The 26394-nt window shown below is 32.9% G+C and overlaps 1 protein-coding gene across 1 annotated transcript in view; it reads right to left on the bottom strand.

The window, feature by feature from the left end:
• Positions 1-26394, bottom strand: part of MS3_00010050 (uncharacterized protein) — a 73627-nt gene that overhangs the window by 22618 nt on the left and 24615 nt on the right. Inside the window, exons 6-13 of the mRNA XM_051218384.1 lie at positions 25821-25979; positions 23051-23231; positions 14731-14858; positions 11818-12138; positions 11523-11647; positions 9934-10000; positions 5107-5443; positions 1776-1840 (exon numbers count right to left, since the gene is read on the bottom strand). Of these exons, the coding sequence (XP_051073123.1) occupies positions 1776-1840; positions 5107-5443; positions 9934-10000; positions 11523-11647; positions 11818-12138; positions 14731-14858; positions 23051-23231; positions 25821-25979 (1383 nt within the window). The remainder of the gene's footprint in view (positions 1-1775; positions 1841-5106; positions 5444-9933; positions 10001-11522; positions 11648-11817; positions 12139-14730; positions 14859-23050; positions 23232-25820; positions 25980-26394) is intronic.

Below are 26394 nucleotides of genomic sequence, written 5' to 3'. Positions count from 1 at the left end.
TCTGTTATACAACAAATCTACCAACAAGTAATTATTATCATTAAATGATAGAATCATTTCAAAAATACGCATTTATTCCTAGACATTTTGTTAACTCAGAAAGTAACCATAATGTGATTTGTGTAATTTATCTAAATATTGTTAAAACGGTTATCTGAAATATCGTAGAATTGCCAAAACACTTCGAAACTGTAGACAGTATTTTTTTGTAAAAGGGCATTTAACGAGACTATAATTTATGGACGAGCCAAACAGAAGCGTTTGAGCGATCACAAGATCACAGCGCCTATTCCAGTGCCTAATATTCATGTATGATTGATTTATAGCTGATTTTAAAGAAGGTATTATAATGGAATGACTACAACAAATGGGATTACTAAGACTTTCCTCTGTTTGTGAATGTAGTAGTCAAATGTCTCATGGATCTTGTGCAGACTATCGTGATGCTGTATTTCGATGTAATATATGTTGAAAGAAAAATTCTGCTAGAACGGGAACCATTTTCGCTCGATCACAATTGAAACTGAGACTGATGATAAAATTTCTTGCAAACTGGATAATAAAAGCATCAGTAACGCGACTGCAACCTTTGCAAATGCTACCGAAGCTTCGGCAGTTCAATGGTATGAGTATTGTCGAGATATATGTGCAATAAAAATGGCGAGCTTACATGAGTCGTTTGGAGAAGTTCAGAGAATTGTAGAAATAGACTAAATGGTCGTTAGAAAACTCAAATTCAACAGAGGACGAAGTGTTATAGAACGCTGATTAAGTAGCATTCCCGTAAATATGCTTAGCAGGTTCTTGCTATCTCAAAAAGGACCCTCCCAGCACATTAGAAACTGATAAGCTAAAACTATAATACCCTATATACGAGAGTATGTGCAGCCGGGATCCACAATATACACGGATGGCTGGAGAGCATACCGATGCTTAAATAGACTTGAATATGTGCACCATGTGGTCATTCACAAGCGGCATTTTGTAGACCCCACAAATAATATAGAACCATTGTGGTCGAGTCTAAAAGAATTTTTGCGAATTTACCATGGCTCAAGAGGTCAACCATTATGAAGTTACATGAATGAGTTCCTGTATCGTATGCATTACGATTTCGGAACTGCAGAGCCTCTTTCTAACCTTGAAAAGTTTTTAAACTATGTCAAAGAAGTTTATCCACTTCAACTTTTTCGTTTTGTACAATATGTTCTTACTCAATACTGGCTATTTTCTGGCTTGTTTGAATTTCTCATAGTCACTTAAGATTCGTTCAAAATGTCATCCATAAATTATACTCTCATCATTTTGTTACTTCCTATTCATATATTCTCCCATTTCTTTTGTCAAAATCATTTACTGGTTAAATTCAATTCATTCATCGTTTATTGTTACATCATTCAATTGTATAATTTACCAGAATTTACCCAATTACTTTAATTGAATCATTGTATATGATCAATTATGACAACAATTTCTTATATTCCCTAATCATTACCCACCTACCTAATATATGTTCCCCACATTGATCTCTGTTTGAAATATTTAACACTGACCAAGTACATTATTTAAATGCATATAGATAATAATGTTCTATTCATTATAATATAAACCTACTAAACGGTCTACTTACAAAATATTAAGTAATATCAATTAGGATATATTTCAACTGATTTAAAAAATTGAATGACATTTACTAATTAAAATAAATTTGTGAAGAGAAAGTTGATTGAATGAACAATCTCTCTCTCTATATATATACATATGCATAGACTTACATTGATTTACATTGGACCATAATTGACTGATTTTCTTTTGAATAAATTTACGACGCCTTTCATTACTATATTGTAAAAACAAAAAAAAGTCTCAGTGAAATATTAGACGAATCTTCGGTGAACGATGCTAAACTGACCTTGAGAGTGTTCACCTAATAACTAGGACCAAATGAGGGTTATAAATTAGTGTGAAGAAGTAGAATTATGATTTACAGTTGGTGGTTAGGTTTAAGAATTAGATTAAGGGTTTTCATCATGAACTGACATAATCTATAATGCCAAAACGCTATTTAGCTAAATGGATGGCTGAATTTCACGCCAAAATCTGAGACCTAATTGATTCGTCCATAAATTATAGTCTCGCTGAATCTTTCAGTCATCTGTAATTAGGAAATATCCTACCTTTTACAATTAACAACACTGTGCCTTGTAAGATTTTGATGTTTTAAAACAAGAATTCTTACAGAGGTTGGATGAAAAAAAGATTATGATATGCTTATGTTTTTTATGGGCATCTAATCGAATTAATCAGTGACTGAAATGGTCTGTACACAACTGCATTATTAGGTTTTGGTTCTTATTTGCATTGTGAAAAATGTCTAGTGAGTGACGGTACAGTATTTTCACTAATACCAGTCTTTCACTATATAAACAGGGTTTTTGTAATTAGTGAAACACTGTGTGATAGGCTTTTTATCTGCTATTAAAAATTAATTGTATCTAAGTGAATACCAACTCTGAGATGTACGTATAACAGTTGATAAGGTACAAAAAGGTCAAAATGCGTGTCCGATATTCCACAATCTATTTCTGCTCATATTGTTGTTTAATATAATCTCAGTATCAAAGTTATTAGAAAGTGATATGTCGTGCGTAGCCTAAAAAATCCCATACCATGTTCAGGTTATGTAACTGATGAGATGCAAGTCATAGTTTGTGAACTATTCAGCCAGATAAGATAATAGCATTTAACCTAATAATAATTCATGAGTTATCAAAATCATTTTTCGCTTTTGTCCAATAGAGCTTTCTATTTCATCTTGTTCATCTTCCACATAACTTGTAAGTGAATCATTAGGAAAGTGATAGTGACGGATCGAAATTCAGAAGACAACAAGTTTTTGACTGGATATAAAAAGTAGTGCAAATGAGAAGGTCATATTGATTATCAAAATGGGATTCAGGGAACACCCAATAATCTTTTCTACTATTCAGTTGTCACTATGAGAGTTGATTGACTAGAATTATGTATGGTTATACACAGGTTGCTTCTGTACTGGACCAATAAGTTTTTGGGAATTCCCATACAAGTTTGCCGGTTAATATTATTTCGCTAACCTTAAGTAATTCTTTTAGTGGAGTCGTAATCGAGACAGATTAATATAACCTAGTACTATGTATTAGCTGAAATGAACGTTTTAAAAGTTGAGAATTCATTTAAAATCTTCATATATAACCATAGAGTTCATTTGCTTAAGGGGTTTTGTTTTTGAAAAAAACAAGCACAAACTTCCGTTTATTTGTGGGTAGTGAGGAGTATTAGAATCCTTTTTTTGGGACTCTTCAGCCAGATTTTTATGCATTCTAGCGCTGATATTCACGCTAAAAATTGGACTCACAAAGCTATTTAACATAGATAGTCCTCGATTTATTCAACCGACATTGGTCAAAACATTCGATCAAGGTAAATATACACCCAGTGGTTGATCGAATGGTGTCCTGAACATCAGCAATGGAATAATGCGAACCCTTACAAGCGAATAGTTGTGTGGTTCATCTACAAATTATATTTATAGAATAAAACCGTTCATTCTCTGATATTATATTTAGTGAGTATAAATGTCTACACTAATTGGTAATCAATGTTTATTTGATTTCACGTTTTCAAGTCATTAGTAGCAGTCAAAATTCATCGGTCGAAGTGATGATCAGTTACTAGGTTAAGTGACTTGGCATTACAATACGCCATGTTAGACTGTTGGAGGGAATCTATACGAGATTCTTGACGTAAGTTTTACGCCAGTTGGTACTCCTCAGTATTGTGTTTCAACAGTCTTAATTTAACTACTAGCTTCAAGATGCTTTAAATATATTTCAACAGTTATAATACGTCAAACAACGAAAACGCTTCACTCATTTTTCTTTTGTATAGCAGAGGATTGATTTGTATTATGGTGTTTATAGCTTCGAAGAGAAATATTTCTCAGTTAATTGGAATACATAACTGATCTTTATATGTATTTGACCAAAAATTTACATTTTTAGTCAGACAAACTATGACTAGGAATCCTCTGAAGGAGATATTGTCATTTCCCTACACATAGATTTTGCATTTTGATAGAGGTATCGTTCAAAGCTATAAAAACGTTCATCATAATTCAATCGTCCAGTTGTCAAATACGAAAGTCAATTACCCCTAGTATATTCGTATATTTTTCACAACAAGAGAGCTGAACTTCTGAAGGCTTTTGGAAGAATTCTGAGAAAACCATAATATAATTCATGAAATCAGGAGCGATGACTATGAATGTGATGATTTTTAAATAGGTCAATAGTTTCGGTGGGGCTCATTAATACTACAAACATAATGAATAGTTAGAAAGACCGTTTACCTTACTTGTTGATAAAAATGTCAAAAGTAGACAGTATTACGAGTTTTTCGACAACTAATCCACTATCCAGTCAATACCTGTTGAAATGATCTTATGAAAGTCACCTGTCCTTGTATTTTCAGCCAACCACGAGACGAAGTATTTCAAGAGTTTAACAAAAAAAAGTGTTTTAAACCATAAAAACTGCGTGAATATATATGCTTTATCATAATTGGAGTGTATTTTAAAACTGTTACGAATGGCTTACCTAACATTCTGTATTCACTGGACAAAGCACTATTATAATCTAATATCAACAGTGAATACTTCTAAATTATTAGGGTTTGTTGGTTAAATTGGTTAAAATTAAAAAAAACATAACATGATAATACAAATCAAGCTTTAAGTGGACATTCAACCTTAAACAACAAGAATTACTGGTAGTAATAATAATAGTAATAATTGTGGATTGATTTCAGTTAGGCATTCATATCCTTGGGTACTGGCTCAGTAGTTTACAGGTTAAACATTCGTAAGTAAAATCGAAGCTCCTAGGTTCGATTCTTGTGTGTGTGGAAGGACGTAGATACTCACTAATGAGGAGCTGTTCAACTTAGATCATTCCAGGATCTTAATAAAAAACTAAAAAAAAATTTTATATGCATTACACATTTAATATACACCATACATTATGTGATTAGTGAAAGCTTATTGAATAACTAAACATTGAATAAACCTACCGATAAATACATAACACAATTAACGTTATCAATAAAATAATACTGATCACTGTAGTTAAAGCAACGGAGAGAAATAGTCCAATAGTTAATACAGATGGATTTGATGTTATTGTTAATAATGATAAACTTCGATTAGTTAACTTATCTATTGTATAATTTTCAAATGATTGATCATTTATAAAAGAAGATGAATGAGTAGATATTTGATTATGTATTGAATGTAATGTTGATGTAGATATAGGTATAATAGGATCAAATTGATTGTAATTACTTTCATTGATAATCTTATTCATTTGATGATTGTTAAATAATTCTAATGAGTTAGCAGTTATATTAACTAGAATATAAACAAATGAATAAGGGGTGAATAATAAGCTATAAATTTATAAATAAGTAGTATATCTAAGTATATTATCATATATAAGTATACAAGCTTCATTATAGTGAATAATATTTGAAAATTCAGTCTTCTTCTTCCCTGACATGATAGGTTACTGGCTAACAAAACATACTGCGAGTCATTTTTGGAAAAATTTCAACACTTCACTTCTATCAGAAATTTGTGCTGATGATATTGTTTATAAGAACAATGAAAGCTCAACGAGTAAACCATTTCACTGTGAGAAAGAAACTCTACTAAAAACATTGAAAACGGTGGAGAAGATTTTTAGCTCAGTTGGATGATTTTAATGGAGTTTTGTTCTCTAACCTGGATGGTTTAGTCGTGGAGCTTTCATCGTTCTTCTGAACGACATCGTCAGCACAAACTTCAGATAGAAGTGAAGTGTTCGAATTTCTTCATATACGTTTCACAGCTTGTTCCTTACACCTCGACGTTGATTGGTTCTGATTGACATTAAATTTGTCATTGTTTAATTCTTTGTTTTGGTTGTTTTGAAATTGAAAACAGTTAAATTATATTTTCAGCAAATCAAATAGTATAACTGCAAACAATTAAACATGTTTCCATATATACAAATGTAAGAATTAATGAGTATGATGACCGTCAGATAAGAAACCTAAGTTTTACTTCCAGAGAAGAGAGTTTGATGTTTATAAATATCGGGCGAAGATATATATATATATATATATGCTTCAGTGATTTACACCTCTTACTAGGTGTTTCTTCCTAGGTATTCTATTCGTAGTTAGAAATATACCTACCAGATAGCAATTTCTCATTGCTTTTTAGAATAACCAGACACCATCTGGGCATTTACATAAACTGAACAACACAGGATAGTCCTGTTACGCAACGAAGGACCCTGGTGTTATTGGAACTAAGAGACTTTTTTACATTTTGAGGTCGGAAAATAGATCCAAGTATATTTCATGCAAAATATCTTTAGTTCTTTAATCACATATTTCAGAAGATGATTTACATCATAGAATAATTTCAATGTTATTTTATTCTGTTTACTTTTGATGTAGGAAAATGACTTTCTTCTAATGTCATATTGATCCTGTTATCATGTATTTAAAGATAAACATCTAGTAATTTATTATCATAAGAAATTTGATAGAACGCAACTTTATCGATTCATTATGAGATATTACAAAGGAACATGTAAACAATTATAGGCGGTCCGTTTGAATATCTGAGCTACCTGTTCCTGCCATCTGGATATTTCAACAAGTTATCTATTTTCTTGTTTGTTTTAACACATAACTATGTCCATTAATCGCATAACCTATTCAGGAGAGTTTGTAACAAATTTATGACATTTCTCTGTACAAGTTATAGAAGTGCCCAATCAGAGACATCGCGGTTGCCGATAATATGCATCTAAAAGAATGTACACTATTAAAATATCGATTCCTGAACTGCCAACATCTAACTGGCGATTACCCAATATTAATCTCAAGGATCAATCAAGAAATAAAAAACGGGAACTTATTGAAATACTTCATGCTGAGAATTCTATATTATACCAAAAATAGAATATTGAATAAAACCATTATTAATTTTATTTTAAATGTAGTATAGTTATTATCTTTAATAGTAAACTCCTTGTATTTCGTACCTAGTCTGAATTCTATATTACATAACTTCACATTACTGACAGTTTGATGGAGGAAAAACAAATCATTCACTTGATGATAAATTAATTCTTTATTAGCCAACAGAACATAAAACGTTAACAATGAAACTTATATCACTCAGTCGGTAACAACGTACAACTTCGTGCGTACATACATCAGTTCGACTTGTCATACCATATTAGCACACAGATACAACTAAAAATATCACCTCATTATTATCATCAATATTAAACTGATAATTTAGTTATTTACATATTTGTGATTTATTTAAACAGGTGACTTTTCTCACAATCCTTATATGGATATTAATTTTTGATATAATTTTTTAACTTATTTCCCCCCCTTCCCTAGTTACTATCGTATATTTTTTTCTAGGATTATCAAAATTTTCTCTTAATTAGCTATTATTAGTGCTTAACAATTTTCAATAGGGTTTATTTTTAAAAGAATTAAATTATAATTCATTTATTTACTTCAACAGAATAATTAAGCTTAAGAAGGTATGATTGAAAGTGTTGATTTAATGTTTTCGTGAAACCTGGTTCATCATCTCAATCAATAACGTAATAATCTTCACAACCCTATTCTGATAATTACGATGTACTCACTGGTGACTAGATTCATGAGTGAATTGTCGGAGTTCTAGTGAGAAGTCGTGACCACTGGAGCTAACCCGTGTTGGGTAGAGACAGGTATCTACCTCAGTACAATGGAAGATGGTCGCGCAGTTTCGTGGATTGGTTGAGGTTAGACATTAAGACTGTTTGATGCCGGTTCAATGATCTAGTAGGTTAAGCGTTCGCGTGCGAGACTGAAGGCCCTAGGTCTGAATTCCGTGAGCGGTATCTTGGATGCGCACTGCTGGGGAGTCTCACAATAAGAAGAAACGGCCGTCCAGTGCTTTCGGGTTTTCAATGGTGGTCTAACATCAATCGGTTCAAGATCTCAATCAATAATTTAGTGTAATATTAATCTTTACATTCCGAATATTTTCAGTTATATATATGTATATAACAGCAGCTGATCTGCAATATATTATCAACCTCTAACACGAAAACGATAAAATGCAGAAAAGAACTTGATGTTTATACAAAACAAATCAAAATGGTAAAACTCAGCATATAATGAACGGAAGACTGATCTTCAAGTGTATGAAAGTGTGACGAACTTCAAACAGCAGCAACCCATCAGAAAAATTCAAGTTCAATTGAAGAATTGAATTAAATTAAAAACGCTAGGGATTACCGTTGTAGTGAAGGAGAAAACAAATGAGGACAATCGATTGTATTCGAACGCAAAATTAGGGAATGTTTTAGTAAAATCTCAGAACCATACAGTAAATATTTCATTTGCAAAATGTTCATCAACTGTCTCAAACTTGACCGGCCCTTTCGCAAATGTTAATCACTAGTTTTAGACTTTACTGTTCCTTCATTTCCACAGCAGCCATTCTCTGTTCTCGTTCTCTTTTCTTCGATCTTCTTAACCTTCTGCTGCCAGGTATTCCGATTTCGATTGACGGTACATACCACTTATATCTGTCGACATCAATAGCACACACCACATCGTTACAAGTAAGATTATAACCATATTAACAAAAATCGAATGGTCCCGTCAGTGACCCCTCAGTAAAATAAAATTTATTGACTAAACCTTAAGTACGAAACAAATCTAAATCTCACTAAATATATTTAGTTAAAGCAGTTTATTGTAATTGAAAATCTTCATCTGCCATCTGCGTTTGTTTGCATTTTGGAGCCATTCAAGCTCACAGTATTTTTCTATTTTAAATATCAGTCTTCTGCGATTATAACATGAAATAACTCATATGTGCAAACTATTTATTGGGAGGTGATACACATCTATTTGGTTAAAAGTCATTTGTATCATTACGGATCAAATTTAGTGATAAGGAGATTCTATGGTGAAAATACAGTTATCAAGTGAGCTGTATGATTTCAACACAATATTCAATTACTAGTATAAAGTATTACTAGTCCATAGGAATATAAGTGTCCTCCATATCCGAGTACATGAATCCATATTCTGTATGTGATTAGCATATTTGAATACTATATGTGGTGTGTACTACTTGTGCGGACAAACATAAGCAGTATGTAGCAGAAATTGGAAGTAGAATGTTTACTAGCAAAAGAGTGAAATAAAGAGAAAGGAAAACAAAGAGCAATCAGAATAACAAGATTGGAAGAATGATAAAGTATATAAAGGACGACCGAAGTAAGATATGCAAATGATGTATTCATTTTATGATTTTCATATTTTATAAAGCTACTGTTTGGTTAACCGCGCCTGATTTTTTGTTCGCTGCATCACCACTTTAAGAATTAGAGTTCATATCAAGGCAGTTATTAATTTGGTAGGTCATTTTCACAGGATAACAATTGTTTGTCATCATTGTAGTCATTATTTAGAAAATAAGTAGTGAAATTACACTGTGTTGCTAGTGTATACCAGCACATCACGTCTTGAATGATGAATCGAACTACAGCGACCAAGTTTAGATTCGATCAATAGTCTGTGTGACTAGAGATAGTGTTTCACTTTGTTGTTAAGTCGTTGAAACTACTGGCCAAATATTTTTTGATTGTAATACAAGACAAAATGTGTTTAAACTTTATGGGCTCATTGTTTTAAGAGTGATGTCAAGTATGAAACATATATCCTAATAAAATCTTGTCAATTACTGAGAACTATATACAACATTATTTTATGGGCAGTAATAATGTATTTCATTTTCATTGTGTTTTTCTTCATAAAACTTACATTTTGGTGATAATAAAAGGATTGGAGAACTAAACGGACAGTAAGCGTTAGGATTTTGAGCTCGAATCTGTTGACAAAACAAAAGGCAAATAGATACACAAGTTAAACTATAAACGTTATTTGTACATACTAAATGAATTTGGTTATTTGACAGACGTTTGACAAGAGTCAAATAAACAGTTGTTACGTAATAAATTTGGCTTTAAATTTTAGAGTTAAAGAGTGAAAATATTATTGACAATGCACATTTGAAGTACTCAATCAAAAAACAGTTTTATGCTGGAATTTGATTAGTGCCGGAGACGGATATTATAGCGACTCACGTGCAATTGAGTTTAGTTCAGTCAAGGTCTTTTGTTGACCTATTTAATGGACAAAGTCATCCATGATATAACAACTTGTTGTACTGTCATTATTATTGTGCTTGTATGAAATACATATGCTTGAACATTGTTTAGCGCCTACGCATGTATTCACTCTGCTAGCTTCATTATTAACTGCTTAATCTATTCGCTGACTCATCCATTTTCCTATACATATATATATATGTGTACATTTGCACCCATTCACTACAACTACTCGCTACTTCTACTGCTACAATCGTAGTTCGCTTGCTCATCCATTTTGCCTCTGCTGTCTGGTCCGAATTATCTGCTAAATAAACTGTAGTAGCTGATTCTTTTTGCCTTCTGATTTCAAACATCGTTGAAGATTATACGATAACGGTTCGAGGGTGATTAGTTATCGAAGCACAGCCACTACAATATCCGTGGGATAAGGTGAGATGTGCATTTTTAGTGTCGACCTTTCCTAACCCCACCCCTCCTTGTGGAAAGGCAGCATCTCCGTCATGCTGTTTGTCTGAAGGAAACACCTTACTGCTGTCACACCTCTGTACAGTCAGAAGTACGACTCCGCCTTCGGACCTTGGATTTGCTGCTTATAGTCTTACCGCTCTTCAACCGACCTGTCTGACATAATGGGACCTTGAGGAATGGTTGTTCCAGCCAGTATAGCTCGGTTGCTTCATCATGATAGGCAAGCCCGACCACCAAGTCAAGGTGGCAACAAAGGTCGTGCCGACATTGAATATATTCATACTTTTTAGTCAAAGAAGAAAATTCCCTGTATTAAAATAGAACATTTTCAATATAAATAAATCATTTTTCTTGAGTTATTTTGTTGTTGTTTAGTTTAATCTGTTGGTGATATTTACCTCGGATGTAGGTCATTGGATGGCTATTCACCAGAGATCATTGATTGACTGACTAACTGATTGATTGATATCTGTGGCAGGAATTTTTAATAGCACTGGGGATCACAACGAAAGTTGTAAATTTTATCGATGTCCAAATTGTAAACGATTGCTTGACAACTGATTATTCATATAGTCTTCATCTCATCATAAGGCCTAAATTTCCTGAGTTCAAGCCTGGGAAAGATAACAAGTATATGCTACTGAAGTGTCTTGTACTCAAACTATTCAATACTCTTTATTCTCATTGGGATTACAAGTGATGATCATCTAAGAATATATAATAAACTGAACCATAATAAAGAGTTTATTTAATTGTAAACAAATCACATACTTGTATTAAAAATCCTGATTTTGCATATAAATTATATAATATAATTTCTGATTGACTAGTATAATGTACAGCATCTGGATGTCCAATAAGTCCAGTACCTTGTGTATGATCAGTTTGTTGTATTCCTTTATTAAAAACAAAATGTTGTCTTCTTCTATTACCATTATTATTATTATTATTATTATTATTATTATTATTATTATTATTATTATTAAGGATCTGATTAGTATTATTATTATTATTGTTTCCAATGTAAGTGATATTTACATTCATTTTTTATAATCACCATAGTTACTATGATTTTTATTATTTTTATTGATTTTAGTAAAATAAGTGAAATTATTTATTTGTAAATTTTGATTTGTTTGATCAAATAAACATAATTGAAATTTCATATTTGATATTAAATTAGTTGATAATTTATCGATTTTAATTGTATCTAATTGATTAGTTATATTCGATGAAATGATTGTCGATGGAGTTGGAGATGGCGGTGACGATGATGATGATAATGATGATGATGGTGACGTTATAACTTGATAAACATCCCATTTTATATGAACTGTACTTATATTCAGCCAATTTGTTTGAATATTAGAAATAAGATAAGTTGGTGCTTGAAATTGTTTTTAATGAATAATTAAAATATTAAAATAATTAAATTAAATTAAATATTATAAATTGGATTAAATAATTATTAAATATTATCTGTATAGGATTGTGGAGATTATTAAGTTTTTGATTGAGATCATGAATTGATTGATGTTAGATCACTATTGAAAACCTAAAAGTATTAGACGGTCATTTCGTTCTAATATGGGACACCTTAACAGTGTGGATCTCATGATCCTGACCGAGGGCTTCAAACCCAGAACCTTCGTCTCATAGGCGCACGTTTACCCTATAGATCACTGAGTAGGTATCCAACGGTGTTAATGTTTAACCTCAGTTGAATTTTCATTATTTAGTTAAATGAACTATTAATCTTTATCAATGAGCATATATTATGGGATAAATGATAAGCGTGAATTTGAAGAACCATATTAATTGTTCTGAAACAATCTTTCTCACTGATAAATTTGATTACGATATAAACTACAATAGGAGCATTATTAGATAAATTTATTCTTTCATAACTGTTGTCATTGTTCTACCAAACTTCTTGAGTAGTATATGTTGGGATGGTTTTCGAGAAGCACAACGAAGCCTCCAAAGACAAATAGTTCCCATCCAATCCGAACCTGAAAGAGCATTCCAGAATGTCGGTGGCGTTAGCCGTATATCAAATTCTACCGTAATCAAGTAGAGGGTGTAATAGCATGCACATTGAGTATAAGTGATTATTAATATTGTTTCTATAATGTAAGAAACTGATGAGAATTTGCGATATAAATGAAAACATTTTATAATTTTACGCTTGTTGTTTTCGCCAAAAGAAACATTTACTTTCCGCCCTATTTTGTCTGGTGTAGTAACTACCACACACACACGGACACACAATTCAATCTAGCTTTTGTGCAAACTTTAAAAACTCAGACAGTATGTGACTGCTGATTCATTTCCACCATAATAATAATTCAATTCTTTTGTTAGGAAATCACGACTTTCAGCATATTGTGCGTCTTATGTTCATGTCTATGTAAATCTACTCTTGTAGTGGTCATGTATACTTGCATGTGTTTATCAATCAACCACTTTTTATCCAATCCTTACCTCATAGTCACACTATGCATTATACATTTTGACCTATATTAACGCTTGAAATGAGTAGTAAATTGGAGTTGACACGGTCATCATCTCTACTTCTCTGTCCTACCTCTTATCTCAATGTCTATCTGAGTAAATGAGTGCGTGAAATAAATTCATCTAACCTAATCCGCATTTGGCTTTTTACAAACACCATCGCACGAACAGGGTCAGCCTAGGTGTAGTATGCGGTACTAAACAAGAGATTCTTATTCATGGCGTATTCACTCGTTGGTCTAAATAGGGGTCACATCTCGGATCACTAAAGTGGTTAGTCACAACAGTTTGAAATCAGATTGGTGATCGAAGTTCGTGATTTTAAAGTGGAAATGAACCGCTGTTAAATTCAATTTTCAGTACCAAATTAGCTTTGATATCTATATATTTTTTTTACACATTTCTGGACAACCCATTATAAGTGATGTTGTTAGATTGCATTCCAAACATGAAATTGTCTAGAGATCAAATAAACAAACGCTTTTGATTGGGGATATGTTGGGGTACAGTTAATTACGGTATCTTTGTTAGTTACTTTCCTTCTGTTCATAGGAAACTCTCACAAGATTCAAATACGGTTATAAATAAATTACTTGCGATACTTATCTCCATTAAAACCCATAGGCCGGTATATTGATAAGAATTTTAGGCGAATAAAATAACGGATGATAGTTCCTACCCGGAATACATAGAAATTGATTGAACCTCCATCCATAACAATCAATATTTTATTTTAATCTTATAACATAGAACTGACCAAGGTGTGACGCTATACATGTGACGAAAAACTTGAACCAACCACAACCTAACTTCGATCATAGTCAATGAAAACCCAAAACTCATTCAAGTGTTTCAACAAGACATTAAGTAGATGCTTCAAGCATTACAGTGTTCAATGTAGTATGCAATTCAATATTAATTATCACGGTTGGTGGCACATATCATATCACAAATGGCGAATGATTCGACGATTAAGCTGTCCACTAATTTTTAACGAATTGACGCCAAACTTTTCAAGCTATAGTAGTTATCACTAGATTAAAGTTTGGAACTTAACCATTTACATGTAAGGTCAAGAATTAAAAAAAATTACAAGATAGTTTCAGTATTAAGTAATGGGGACTGGTTAAATAACTCAAAGATTAAATATATAGCATATATTTGCCAGTGAACCTGACATGCATCCATGAAACTATAAAATTGAGAGATGTGAAAATTATTATGACTGGTTCTGTTGAATATCTAGCAGTTCTCTAATACTATCTTATTTTAGTAAACATTTACATGTCAATAATCTTTTAACGTTGAAGACCTTATGTACGACAGAATTAATTAAGTTATCACGGATACGAGAAGAACAGGATTGTGATAATAGGCCCAACATTATGAAAACATGGAAGATATGAGATTTATGTTATAAAATGTTATATTTAGCGCCAATCGAACTAATCTCATCTCAACTCACCTGACCCTGTTGTAACCATTACACTAGCTACATTAATCCACATAGTACCTGTTTTAGTTGATACAGCATTGTGTGCATAAACATCGAACTGATAACGTGTCTGTGGATTTAGTCCTGTTATTGTAACTCTGAAAAAGAAACAGGATAAGTTTCATAACGACAACTTTTGTTGACATTAATATGAGGAATTAGCGTACAAAAGAAACAATAATGTTATACAATACTAGATCATACATATCCCGGGTTGTTTAATGAATGATTACTACTGAGGGACTCCAATTAGGACGAAACATTTTCCAGTGTTTTTAAGTTTTTAAAGGTGTTCTAATTTAGTCCAGTTCGTGATTTCAATGGAATTGAACAATCTTCACAACCTCATGCTAACAATTATCAGGTACTCACTGATGGCTAGCTTCGCGAAGAAATTTCCAGAGTTCTAGTGAGAAACCATGACAAGTACAATTTAACTGTATCGAATATGAGACAATTAACCACCAGTGACAGTAGATGGTTGTGTAATATCGTGGATTTATTGAATTTATGTGAGTACACCACTAAATCACAACTCAATTTGTCCAGAGGTTAAGAGTTTGCGTCCAAAACCGAATATTCTGGGTTCTATCTCCTCTGATGGGATTGTGGATGTGGAATGCTAAAGAGTCCCATACTTGGATGGAACACTTAGATTGGTTCATGTATTGGATTAAAAACAAATATTTTATTTCAACGGTTGAGATCATGAGTCATTTGTAGCTAGACCACCATGGAAAATCTGGGAGCACTGGACGGCCGTTTCATCCTATTGTGGAACTCCTCAGCAGTGCGCATAATCTTAACCATTTAAATTACTATAATATCCACAAAACCTATCTGGTATTAATCAACTGTCATTACTACTATTATGAAATCTGATAGTTTTACATAATTAAATATGAAAGGGTTTGAATTTAACTATTATTTGACAATAGAAATTTCAAACATTTACAAAAGGCGTTTACTTACTTCATACCTTTCAAATCCTTATTCATCGTACTTAAATAAGTCACTTTAACTAAGTATTTAGTGGGGCCCTTTATTTTGTCGTCATTTAGATCAGACAATGTTTTCGACGGGCTCCCCACTTTAGTGGCCCGAGTTCTGACTCCAGTTTGATCGTATGAATGATTGTTATTGAAATATGTATGTCACCTATCCTCGTATATAATCATCGACTTAAATCGCGTTAGTCAGTAACGGAATTAAATAAGTCAGATAACGAGAATAGACTTTTGAATACATATATTTTGTATATGGAGCAAATGGAATAGAGCAAAGCGAATCGATGAGCAGTGGAGATGGTGGGTAAGCCAACTCCATTTAATCAAGCGTTAATCAGTATTTATAGACACAAAAATAAGTTACACAACACAGTGATGAATAATGGGATGAGAAGTATACACACATATACGCTCAAATAAAAACATTCAAGATTGATAAGCGAATAATTAACAAGATCAAAATGTAACTGAACTAGAATCAATAGATTGACTTGTCCAAAAGCGAGAATAAGATATATGGGCTTAACATGTCAACCGACATTACAAGTAACTTAACGAATAACGTGTTATAGTTTGAAGCGTTAGCAACTAGATTCCAAACATAGTACGAATGTTAACACTAAGATTTAAGTAACTACGATGATTAAAATCATCTTATTCTTCTCCATCTTTTAATTACTGCATGTATTTCATTGTTATTCGGACAGAATATCTCAGAGTTGATTTAAACTAGACAATCATTGAGTGTCGTGAAACACAGGACAGATCCTTCGTTTTCGTATGGGACATCATCTTTAAATTTGTAATATTCTTACCTATCCAATACACAACTATTAGTAGTTTAAAATTTATATGCTAAATAAATGACTGGCACAAATTAATTGGTATTTTTCAATACGAAAGTTTTGGTGAAGATCATAGAATTTTCATAGTTAAGATCATGAACTTAACTAAACCATTAGAGAAAAGCAAGATGCACTGGGCAATAGTTTCGTCCCGGTTTGTTTCGGTAGTCTAATTAAGATCATGTAAGCTAACAAAATATAACTATAATATAGATTATTTGTTGTACATAAACAGTTGTTGTAGTGAAGGCGAACACAGGAGAGGACAACCGAATTATATTTAACACAACATTACAGAGTTCCTTGGTAAAGTAGAAAATCCATACTATAACACCTAATTTGCAAAGTGTTCAATAATTGTCTCGGACTTCATTGTTCTTGCATTTCTATACTAATTGCTTTCCATTCCCGTTCTTCCTTTCTTGATCTTCCCAATCTTCTGCTGCCAGACATTACATTCCCCACTCGCGTTATATACTACTTATGTCAATATCAGTAGCACGCACCACAATGTTAAGTGACGTGTTTGAAAAACTCTTTGCTGGTAATACTTTCTATAAAGGTGTCAAATAGTATGGAATCTTTGTTTAAGGGGTCTTCAAACCGATAAAACATCAGTCCATAGTAAACTGATGACCTTACAAATATTAAACTCATTATTGTTTTTATGAACATTTAAAAGTAAATACTACTACTCTATGAAAAAATAAACACTATCTGATATTACGTTATATATGCTTGTCACGCATTTCGCGTTTCAAATTTTACTCAGTAAAGAGAGATATTTATCACCTATGTAGAAAAATGGCGGGACTATAATTTATGGACGGACCAATCAGATATATAATAGGTAGCCTTGGATTTTAGCGGAAAGTTTATTCATCTTTTTGGCTAAATAACGTTTTGGAATTATAGCTGATATTGGTTTATAATGAAGACCCTAAATCTAATTCTACAAATTGGTTTACAACCCTTATTTAGTTGTAGTTTGTAGGTGGATACTCTCAAGGTAACTTTAGCATCACTCTAAGGTCGTATATAAATTATAGTTTCCCCGAAAAATTATCTTGAGTCAGTCATTGATTTACATATTATTATAGGTATTAATATATTATGATAGGTCCTAGGTTCTATTCTCGCGAGGTGGGATCGTGGATGCCTACTGCTGAGGAGCGCCATACTAGAACAAAACGGCCGTTCAGTGCTTCTATGTTTTCCATGGTGTTCTAGCTTCAATTGACTCATGATCTCAAATAGTAACGTTACTATAATATCTACAGAAACCCCCCTCTGATATCTGATATGTATTCATCTTTATATTTCCATGTGGAACATAGAAGTTGTTATCACTATTGATTAGTTATAAAATCAATAAATTTATACCACTACTTCAGTACTGAATTGTAACCTCAGGATGTTTTTTTAATTTAAAAAAATGAACACGACTAAAAATTACATTTTACATTAGAGATAGAGCTAGAGATGAGAAATATTACATAACAGATAACTATAACTACATGTCACTTATTTAGATCAAATGACCAGTACGCACGTTGGTCAACTTATTGACTTCATTATGATTGAGAATGAATGAACTATAAAATATAAATCTTCTCCATAACTATATATCTTATATTTAGACGAACCTCGTTGTAAAACGATGGTAATTTTTCCTCAGTCATTTATGTATTTAAACAGATTGTAAAAAGGTGAAGCTTAGCCAAAGGCTTTCCAGTCTGCACAATTTTATCAAACTCTAGACAGATAAAAGGAAGCTAATCATAGGTAACCAATAGAATAGTGATAAAAGGCACACATGTGCTTATACAAGAAACGGTCAAGGTCACAGGTAAATGATTAGCGCAACATCAAATATATGTATTCGGAAAGTAATTCAAGGAGACTGAAATAATTTAGCGGTTCCGAAGTTAGAAAATATAATATATTCTGACAGAAGATTACTTAATTAATGTTAAAGAGAATTTAGTTTTGTATTATTACATTGTTAATTGTTTCTTTCAACTCATATATTCATAATGACTTTTCCGCTATCTCATTGTCTGTTATCACTCATAATTTGCTAACTCCATTATATGCCTCGAGGTCATTTGATAGTACTATATCAAGAAAGTTCTTCGGTGAGACTATAATTTATGGACGACTTTTTAGCGACGCTGAAGTGGCCTTGAAAGAACAACGTCTAATTAGGACTAAATGAGGGTTATAAAACAGTTAGAATTCTCATTTATAGTTGATGATTAGGGTTTAAAATTAGATTTAGGGTTTTCATCACGAACTGACATCAGCTATAATGTCCAAACTCTATTTAGCCAAATGAATGAACGAATTCCACTTCAAATTCGTGAATCATCATTTTATATCTGATTAGTTCGTCCATAAATTATAGTCTCGCCAGTTCTTCTTCTTCTTCTTTTAATTTTGACTTCTGCTCAGAATCCTCAAAGTACCATTCCCTCTTATTTTATTTTATTTCAACATATAGATATTGGTACAAAGAGGCACCAAATACATATGCGCAACACAAATCTCATTCGATATGTGTGAGGGCTGTGATATTGCCCGGGTGCCCAGACCGAAGCACGTGATTTTCTCAGAGGGCCACTCCTCGAGCCTTCGACCTGAAGGTCTGATCCATAAGGCAGTGGAGCAATGTAAGGAGATGCAGTCCCATGGAAGCCGGTGACCAACGACTGGTTCATACGCCATTTGTTCCCTCAGGATACTGGAGCCAGCCCATGTGCACCATTGGTTTGAAACCAGGGTTTTCCAACTCCCTAGGTGGACTCCTGTATCCACCAACCCGGTTCAAGCACCGAACATTCGCTTTTCGTCCTCTCAATTTCGTGAACAACACCCCCATCACGAGAAGGCAATGAATAGGACTTCCGTGGTAGAGGCTATATACGCGTGGCCGTGTGAGAGCATTTGGAGAGGTAGAGTGGACTCTCCCCACTCTCGGCCGTACCAGGTCATTTGGGGGCCGTACCAGTTATCGAATTAACTATTGAAGTGAGAGTTTTATTACACACAACAAACATTCAATCTATTCGAGTTCTTATTTCAATTTTCACATTTAAAAGAACTAGAAATCTTAATACATGAATCAATTTAATCTAAACTTTATATAGAAGAGCTAATATTAGTCAAGTATTTAATCTTTCAGTAATATAAAATAAGTAAAGTGTACTTTATTCTATTATTATTTGTATTCAATAGATTTCATTTTGTTTCTTCTCATCTAATTGACATTTAGTTCTCTTTTCTTTCACATTTCATTTACATATTTGTAGTCTATTTAAAGTATACAATAGTAATAGTGATAATAATAGTAATAGTAATGATAATAGTAATGGTAATAATATTAATAGTAACAGTATTAATAATAATAATAATAATAGTAATAATGATAGTAACAATAGTAGGGAGGTTGAAGAAGATTACAGATAAGAACAAAAAAACTTATATAATTGTCTACAAATCACGACTATTTCATATTGAACTGAACATACATCGGATAAGTAAAAAGAAAAAAACTTGTCAGTTGTTTTTCTCTCTGTTTTTTCTTTTTAATTCTTGTTGTTGCTGCCTATAGAAGCAAATTAAACGTATTGAGTAACATTTTCCTTTTTTAATTTGTTCGAAATAAAATTTTATTGATGAAACCCTCTTTTTTAAATTTTATTTCGTTGCTTACTGTCAGATAATAATAGTTATTTCTTAAAGAATATACTATACAATTTCTATGTACCCATTAGTATTGATTGTATGAATGATTGAATAAGGTTTATTGTAATGTTATATATATAGGAATTTTATTATTTGACTTTATAAAATAAGCATTATCATGATCATCATATGCCCCCAAACGCCCTGGCACGGCCGAGAGTGGGGAGAGTCCACTCTACCTCTCCAAATGCTCTCACATGGCCACGCGTATATAGCCTCTGCCAGGGAAGTCCTACTCATTGCCTTCTCGTGATGGGGGTGTTGTTCACGAAATTGAGAGGACGAAAAGCGAATGTTCAGTGCTTGAACCGGGTTGATGGACACGGAGAGTCCATCTAGGGGAGTTGGAAAACCCTGATTCCAAACCAATGGTGCACATGGGCTGGCTCCAGTATCCTGAGGGAACAAATGGTGTGTGAACCAATCGTTGGTCACTCGCTACCATGTGACTGCATCTCATTACGATGCTCCACTGCCTTGTCGATCGGATCTTCATGTCGAAGGCTCCGGATATGCTTCCTAAGAAAATCACCTGCTTCTGTTTGAACACCCGGGTAGTATCACAGGCCTCATAAAAATCAAATGAGATTTGTTAGTCGCATATGTAACTGGTGCCCCCCTTGTGTCAGTATTTATATGTTCAAATAAATAAATAATGATCATCATATTGAATATGATTTGATGTAGGTGTAGATAGCAAATGGATTGATTAGGTATTGAATTTTCATCGGCTAAAACAGTTGTGATATGTATTATGTATGATCAATTACTGTCTACCTTAAAGTATAATATTTAAGCTAGAGGGTGGTCAACCCAAAATGTGGTATCAATTCATGAAAGTTTGAGAAGTGTAGGTGAGTATAATTTATCTAATTAGAGGTAACCAATGACTAGATTTCTTAAGTCTCATGACTGAATATTGATATCTATGATATAAATATATTCCTTCTTTTGTTTTGCCTAAAATCTGGAGCTTTGAAGTCATTTTCTTTCTGATAATTCATCTTTTTTTATGTTTATCCTTTTCTACAACCACTTATACTATTACTATATTTACTATCCTGACATTTGTCTTTCAATTCAATTTCACTATGTTGATGCAGAATAGCAACCTGGACCAATGTACATATATATCAGATGACAGATCAGATAAATCAACAGGGGAATTTACTTAAAACTTGATGGTGTTATGGTTGTTAAGAAATAGGTTGTAACTTGTGTACTATTGATACTAAGACATCAGATTGGATAAAACAGTGGTCAATTTATTTCTTGAGCACATTTAAGTATGAAAACTCAAGATTTGAATATATATAATTCATATTGTAAGCAATAAGCACTCGAACGCTAGAACCTTCCAAGTTGCAAATGAGAAGATAGAAGACGAGTGAAAAGGAATGATATTTAAAACAGTGTCAAATATAGTATAAAAAAAAACTATCAGGTATTTATAGTTTTTAGTAAAAGCGAATTCATCATTATAGTCATCCAATCCTTATACAGTGGGTTTTAGCATTGATGCAATAAGGAAGCTTATGGAATGTTCTTCAAAAAGATGATTGAATGGAATGTCTTTAGCTCTTACTGAGCTTCTTAGTGCTTCCTTGAGTTCACTCCTGTGCCGACCTCACAAAACCACACATTTGTCATTTAATTACATTTATTCAGAATAATGCTGTTTTTGAATTCTTATTTTTTTAAATAAGAGAACTGATTACAAGAAAGACTGAATTATTGAAGTTTATATAATTTATTGCCTTTGTTTACATTAACATACACTTAATTACACATTCAACTTTCGTAACTCGCATGATTTTTTTAATTTTATTTTTCTTTTAATAATTTTCTTATATCATAATTAACTTAAATTAACGTTTTCACATGATAGAAACTGCTAGGTTAGAAGCGGTTACGAGTTCACTTAGTCTGCGAACGGAACAATGACTCGGTGACCAAAGACCAATAAGCTAGCTATTCGATACGTCCCAGCCCCGTTAACTAGAGGAAGGAGTCCAAGCTTGAAATGTGGAAGTATATTCCGCAAAAGCCAGAAGCACGAGCGATAACAACAGACACAAATCAAAACGTATATATACAGCACAAAACCGTCCTTGGGGAGAGTTACAAAATAGCATACTAAAAGACATAACGAACCAATAGCATTTAAGACTCTCTCAAGTGGGAAAATACGACATGAAGGTGAAAAGAGTGCTTTTGATGCGAAAACAAAGAAATTCTAATTACAAAATTAGGTCCTTTCCCAAGTGAGTTCTGGGGATCTAACGTCCCCAACAGAAACACACCAATATGCCTAACACATTATTTACACTGTATCTAATAACAATAGGATTTTCATAGTGTAAATCATTAACTGAGCTAAACATATGTTGAAATACATTGAAGCACTGGACGAATGTTTTATCTAAATATGAAACTCTTCATCAGCGTGCAATCACGAGGTTTTAACAATGAAATTGTTTAAAAACTATTTGGCGCACATTAAGACTATCGTCTTTGTGAAGTACAACAACGAAATTTATCTGAAACACATCAGTTTAATGTATATTAGACTGAACATGAAGAACAATGAGATAACTTTGAGGTGTATTTCAACCTGATCAATTAAATTTACCCTTAAATTATATCTTAAAAATTCGTCAGTAACAATTTTTTATATACATAATAACTCACTTAGTCTCGTTTAGATGATTTCCAGGTTGATATTTAACTATATCTATTTGACATCCTTGACATTGAACATGATATAAAGTTTCATGAAAACCACCTGAACGAATTGGTGGATCCCAGGATAAAATCACTGATGTTCCATTAATGTGTATAGCATTTAAATTTCTTGGAGCTGAAGGTGGGCCTATAAAAAAATCATACAGAAAAGCAGATTAAATACATTTACTCAACATAAAAATACAATGAGAATGACATAATTGCAAGAGTTTTTTAATTAACTGTGGTTGATATTAAGAGTTACAGATTCATAAATATGACTTCATAATCACTGGACAAGTTGGTAACTGTCAGGACTTGTTAGCTCAGTGAGTATTATGTTGAGATGTGAAAAGATATGTACTAGGTTTGAGTCTTAAAGTAAACGCTTGAATACAGATACATCTGACTGACGAGTCCCAACATGGACAAAACGCTTCTTCGGAATTCCGTAGCTAGCTACATTCTGAAAAAAAATTAGAATTAACTACTTCTCTCTCAATAATTCTTAATCAATACTAACAATTTAGGAAACTTTAATCCTTATTACTGTATAGTGATATTAATTCCGAATACAAACTACTCAAACATGAAGTGAGTTCAATCATTAAACAATACACTATGAAATAACATTTTAAGTAAGACCACTTTAAAAGCATCTGGTATAAATAATTTGTCAAATATTATTTTATGTATTTTAGTGGAGCTGGATGGTTTGGTCGCGGAGATTTCATCGTTCTTCTGAACGACGTCATCAGCAAAACTTGAGGTAGAAGTAGTGTTGGAATTTCTCCACATATTACTCACAGCTTGTCTTGTAGACCTCAATGTTAACTGGTTATTATTGACCCTTATTCCGTCATTGTTTACTTCGTTATTTTGATTGTATCTCACTTTAATCTGATTCTTGGTCCATAATTTTCCTGAGTTGTTGATAAATTGATTCGGTTTCAATGTGTTTGTTGATTATTGGTTGACCTGAGTACCAAGCTTCTAAAAATTCTCTGTTTTTAGAATTGCTCTTGTCCAATACCTCAACATTTTTCCGGTTGAATGTGTATCCACAGTTGTGCACATGCAGTGATATAACTAAGGATATGTCATGGCGTTTGACTGCTAATTGATATTCATTCAGGCGAAGATGAAGAGGGCATCCACTGTGTCCGATGTAGTGTATTTTGCAGTTGGAACAATTTATTTTGCAGATGATGTTCAGTTTTTCTTCTTTGGTCATTTCGTCATTTGGTTTGCGTAGGATTGATTGTAGTGATTTTGTTGGTTTGCATGCTACACCTATTCCAAAATGTTTCAATAATCTCGTTGTGATTTCTGATGTCTCTTACCTATGGTAGAATGATCCATTTGTTGGTTTCTGTTAATGCGTTTGGTTGATATATTTTGATGAGGTTGATTAGGTAGCCGTTCTTTTGAAAGATAGTCTTTAGATACTGTTCTTCATTTTCCCCAGCTCTAAGTATGTTGCAGTGTGTCCTCGCCCTCTTGAATAAAGTTTGTATGAAGCTGATTTTGTGGGTTCTTGGGTTATTGCTACTGCAATTGAGAATTTAATCTGTGTGAGTGGACTTCTGATATACTTGAGACTCCAGTTTTCCTGTGTCAATTCTGGTGATTAATACATCCGAGAATGGTAGTTTGTTGTTTGACTCCCGTTCCATTGTGAATTGTATGTCGTCAACGTTGTTGATCAGATTGTAGGTATTTTTCAGCTCTTCCTTTTTGAAGATGACGAATGTGTTATTCACATAATGAATTCACATTTTTAGCTTGATCACTGGTAAGATTGAGGCTTCCAGTCACTTCTACCTGAAGTTTATGCTGATGATGTTGTTCAGAAATACGATTAAAGCTCCACGACTCAGTAACCCAACTCAGAGAACAACAGCCTACCGAAATCATCCAGCTGAGCCACAAATCTTCTCCACCATTACTTCATGTACTCATCTTTGAGTCACAATTTTTGGATTAAAACTAAGAATGCTACTCAATCAAACATACGTTGCGCAAACCTTAAGCTTATGAAATAAAAACTGAAAACCAATAATGAGGCAGCCGCTCTACATAATAATGGTAATACCCAATAATGGTAATTCACAGATTAGTTGATAATTACATTTCCGTATTACAATTGCATAACTATTTCAAGGTGCTTTCTTATTATTACAGATGAAATCTTCCCATTTAGCAACTTAGAATACTTTTGAAGTAAAGATTGGTTTATCATAAATTTTTAAATCAGAAGGGTTTTGTGAATATTACAGTAATTTCAATAGCTGAGATAATGAGTCAGTTGAAGCCACACCACCATGGAAAACCTGAAAACACTAGGGAGCCTCACAATAGGACGAAACGGCCGTCCAGTTCTTCCAGGTTTTCCATGATGGTCTAGCTTCAATTGGCTCATGGTCTCAACCATCTAAATTACTGTAATATCCACAAAACCACTTCTGATATGAATCAACATATGCTCACTAGTGACTGTCTCCAAGAGGTATTTTCTGGAGTTCTAGTGAGAATCAGTGACCGATAGAGTCCAACCAGGTCGGTTGTGAGATAGTAAATCACTGAAGACAATGGTGGATGTGTCGTTCAATTTCATGGATTGGTTGAATTTAGACGTAAATTTTAAACTCATTCTTTAACAATAGCAATAACAACCACAAATCGACATTGAATGATAAACAAAAGTCATAAAAAAACAATGCCTTATTCAACATACCTAAACAACTGTGTTCAGCAGATAAATTTGGAGCAATACGAAAATATCCTGATAAACAATGACATATATGAAAACCAGCATGTGGTGCAATTGAATTCAATGGACATAAACTGCAAGGTTGTAAACCAGGTGATGATTTAAACATTCCTCTTGGACAAGCTGTTTTGAAATGAACATGATAAAAAGTGAGTGAATTGAAAATTACATTAAAATATGATACGTTTTGAAATACGAATTTATGAAGTTATATGTTCTTCTGATATCATTTCACTTATATGTGTGGATCTTATCATAAATATAACAGAAGCATAGTGTATATTATCAGTTAGCACACAAATGTATAAAGGGATTAACTTAGGGGAAATTGACATTCAATTGTTTCTATCTTCATTCATCTTTTAACATATTTGAGATTATTGGTTTAAAGTGAAACATTTCGTGAAAGAATTTGTATTAGTATCAGAAGTTTTGTGGAGATTGTAGTAATTTCAATAGTTGAGATCATGAGTCAGTTGAAGCTAGTTTATTTTACAGGTACCCTTTTATAGGTAAAAAATAATGAACGTTCTCACGG

This window comes from Schistosoma haematobium, chromosome 1 (assembly GCF_000699445.3).
Source record: "Schistosoma haematobium chromosome 1, whole genome shotgun sequence".
NCBI classification, from domain to species: Eukaryota; Metazoa; Platyhelminthes; class Trematoda; order Strigeidida; family Schistosomatidae; genus Schistosoma; species Schistosoma haematobium.
This window is presented reverse-complemented; position numbering and strand designations above follow the sequence as displayed.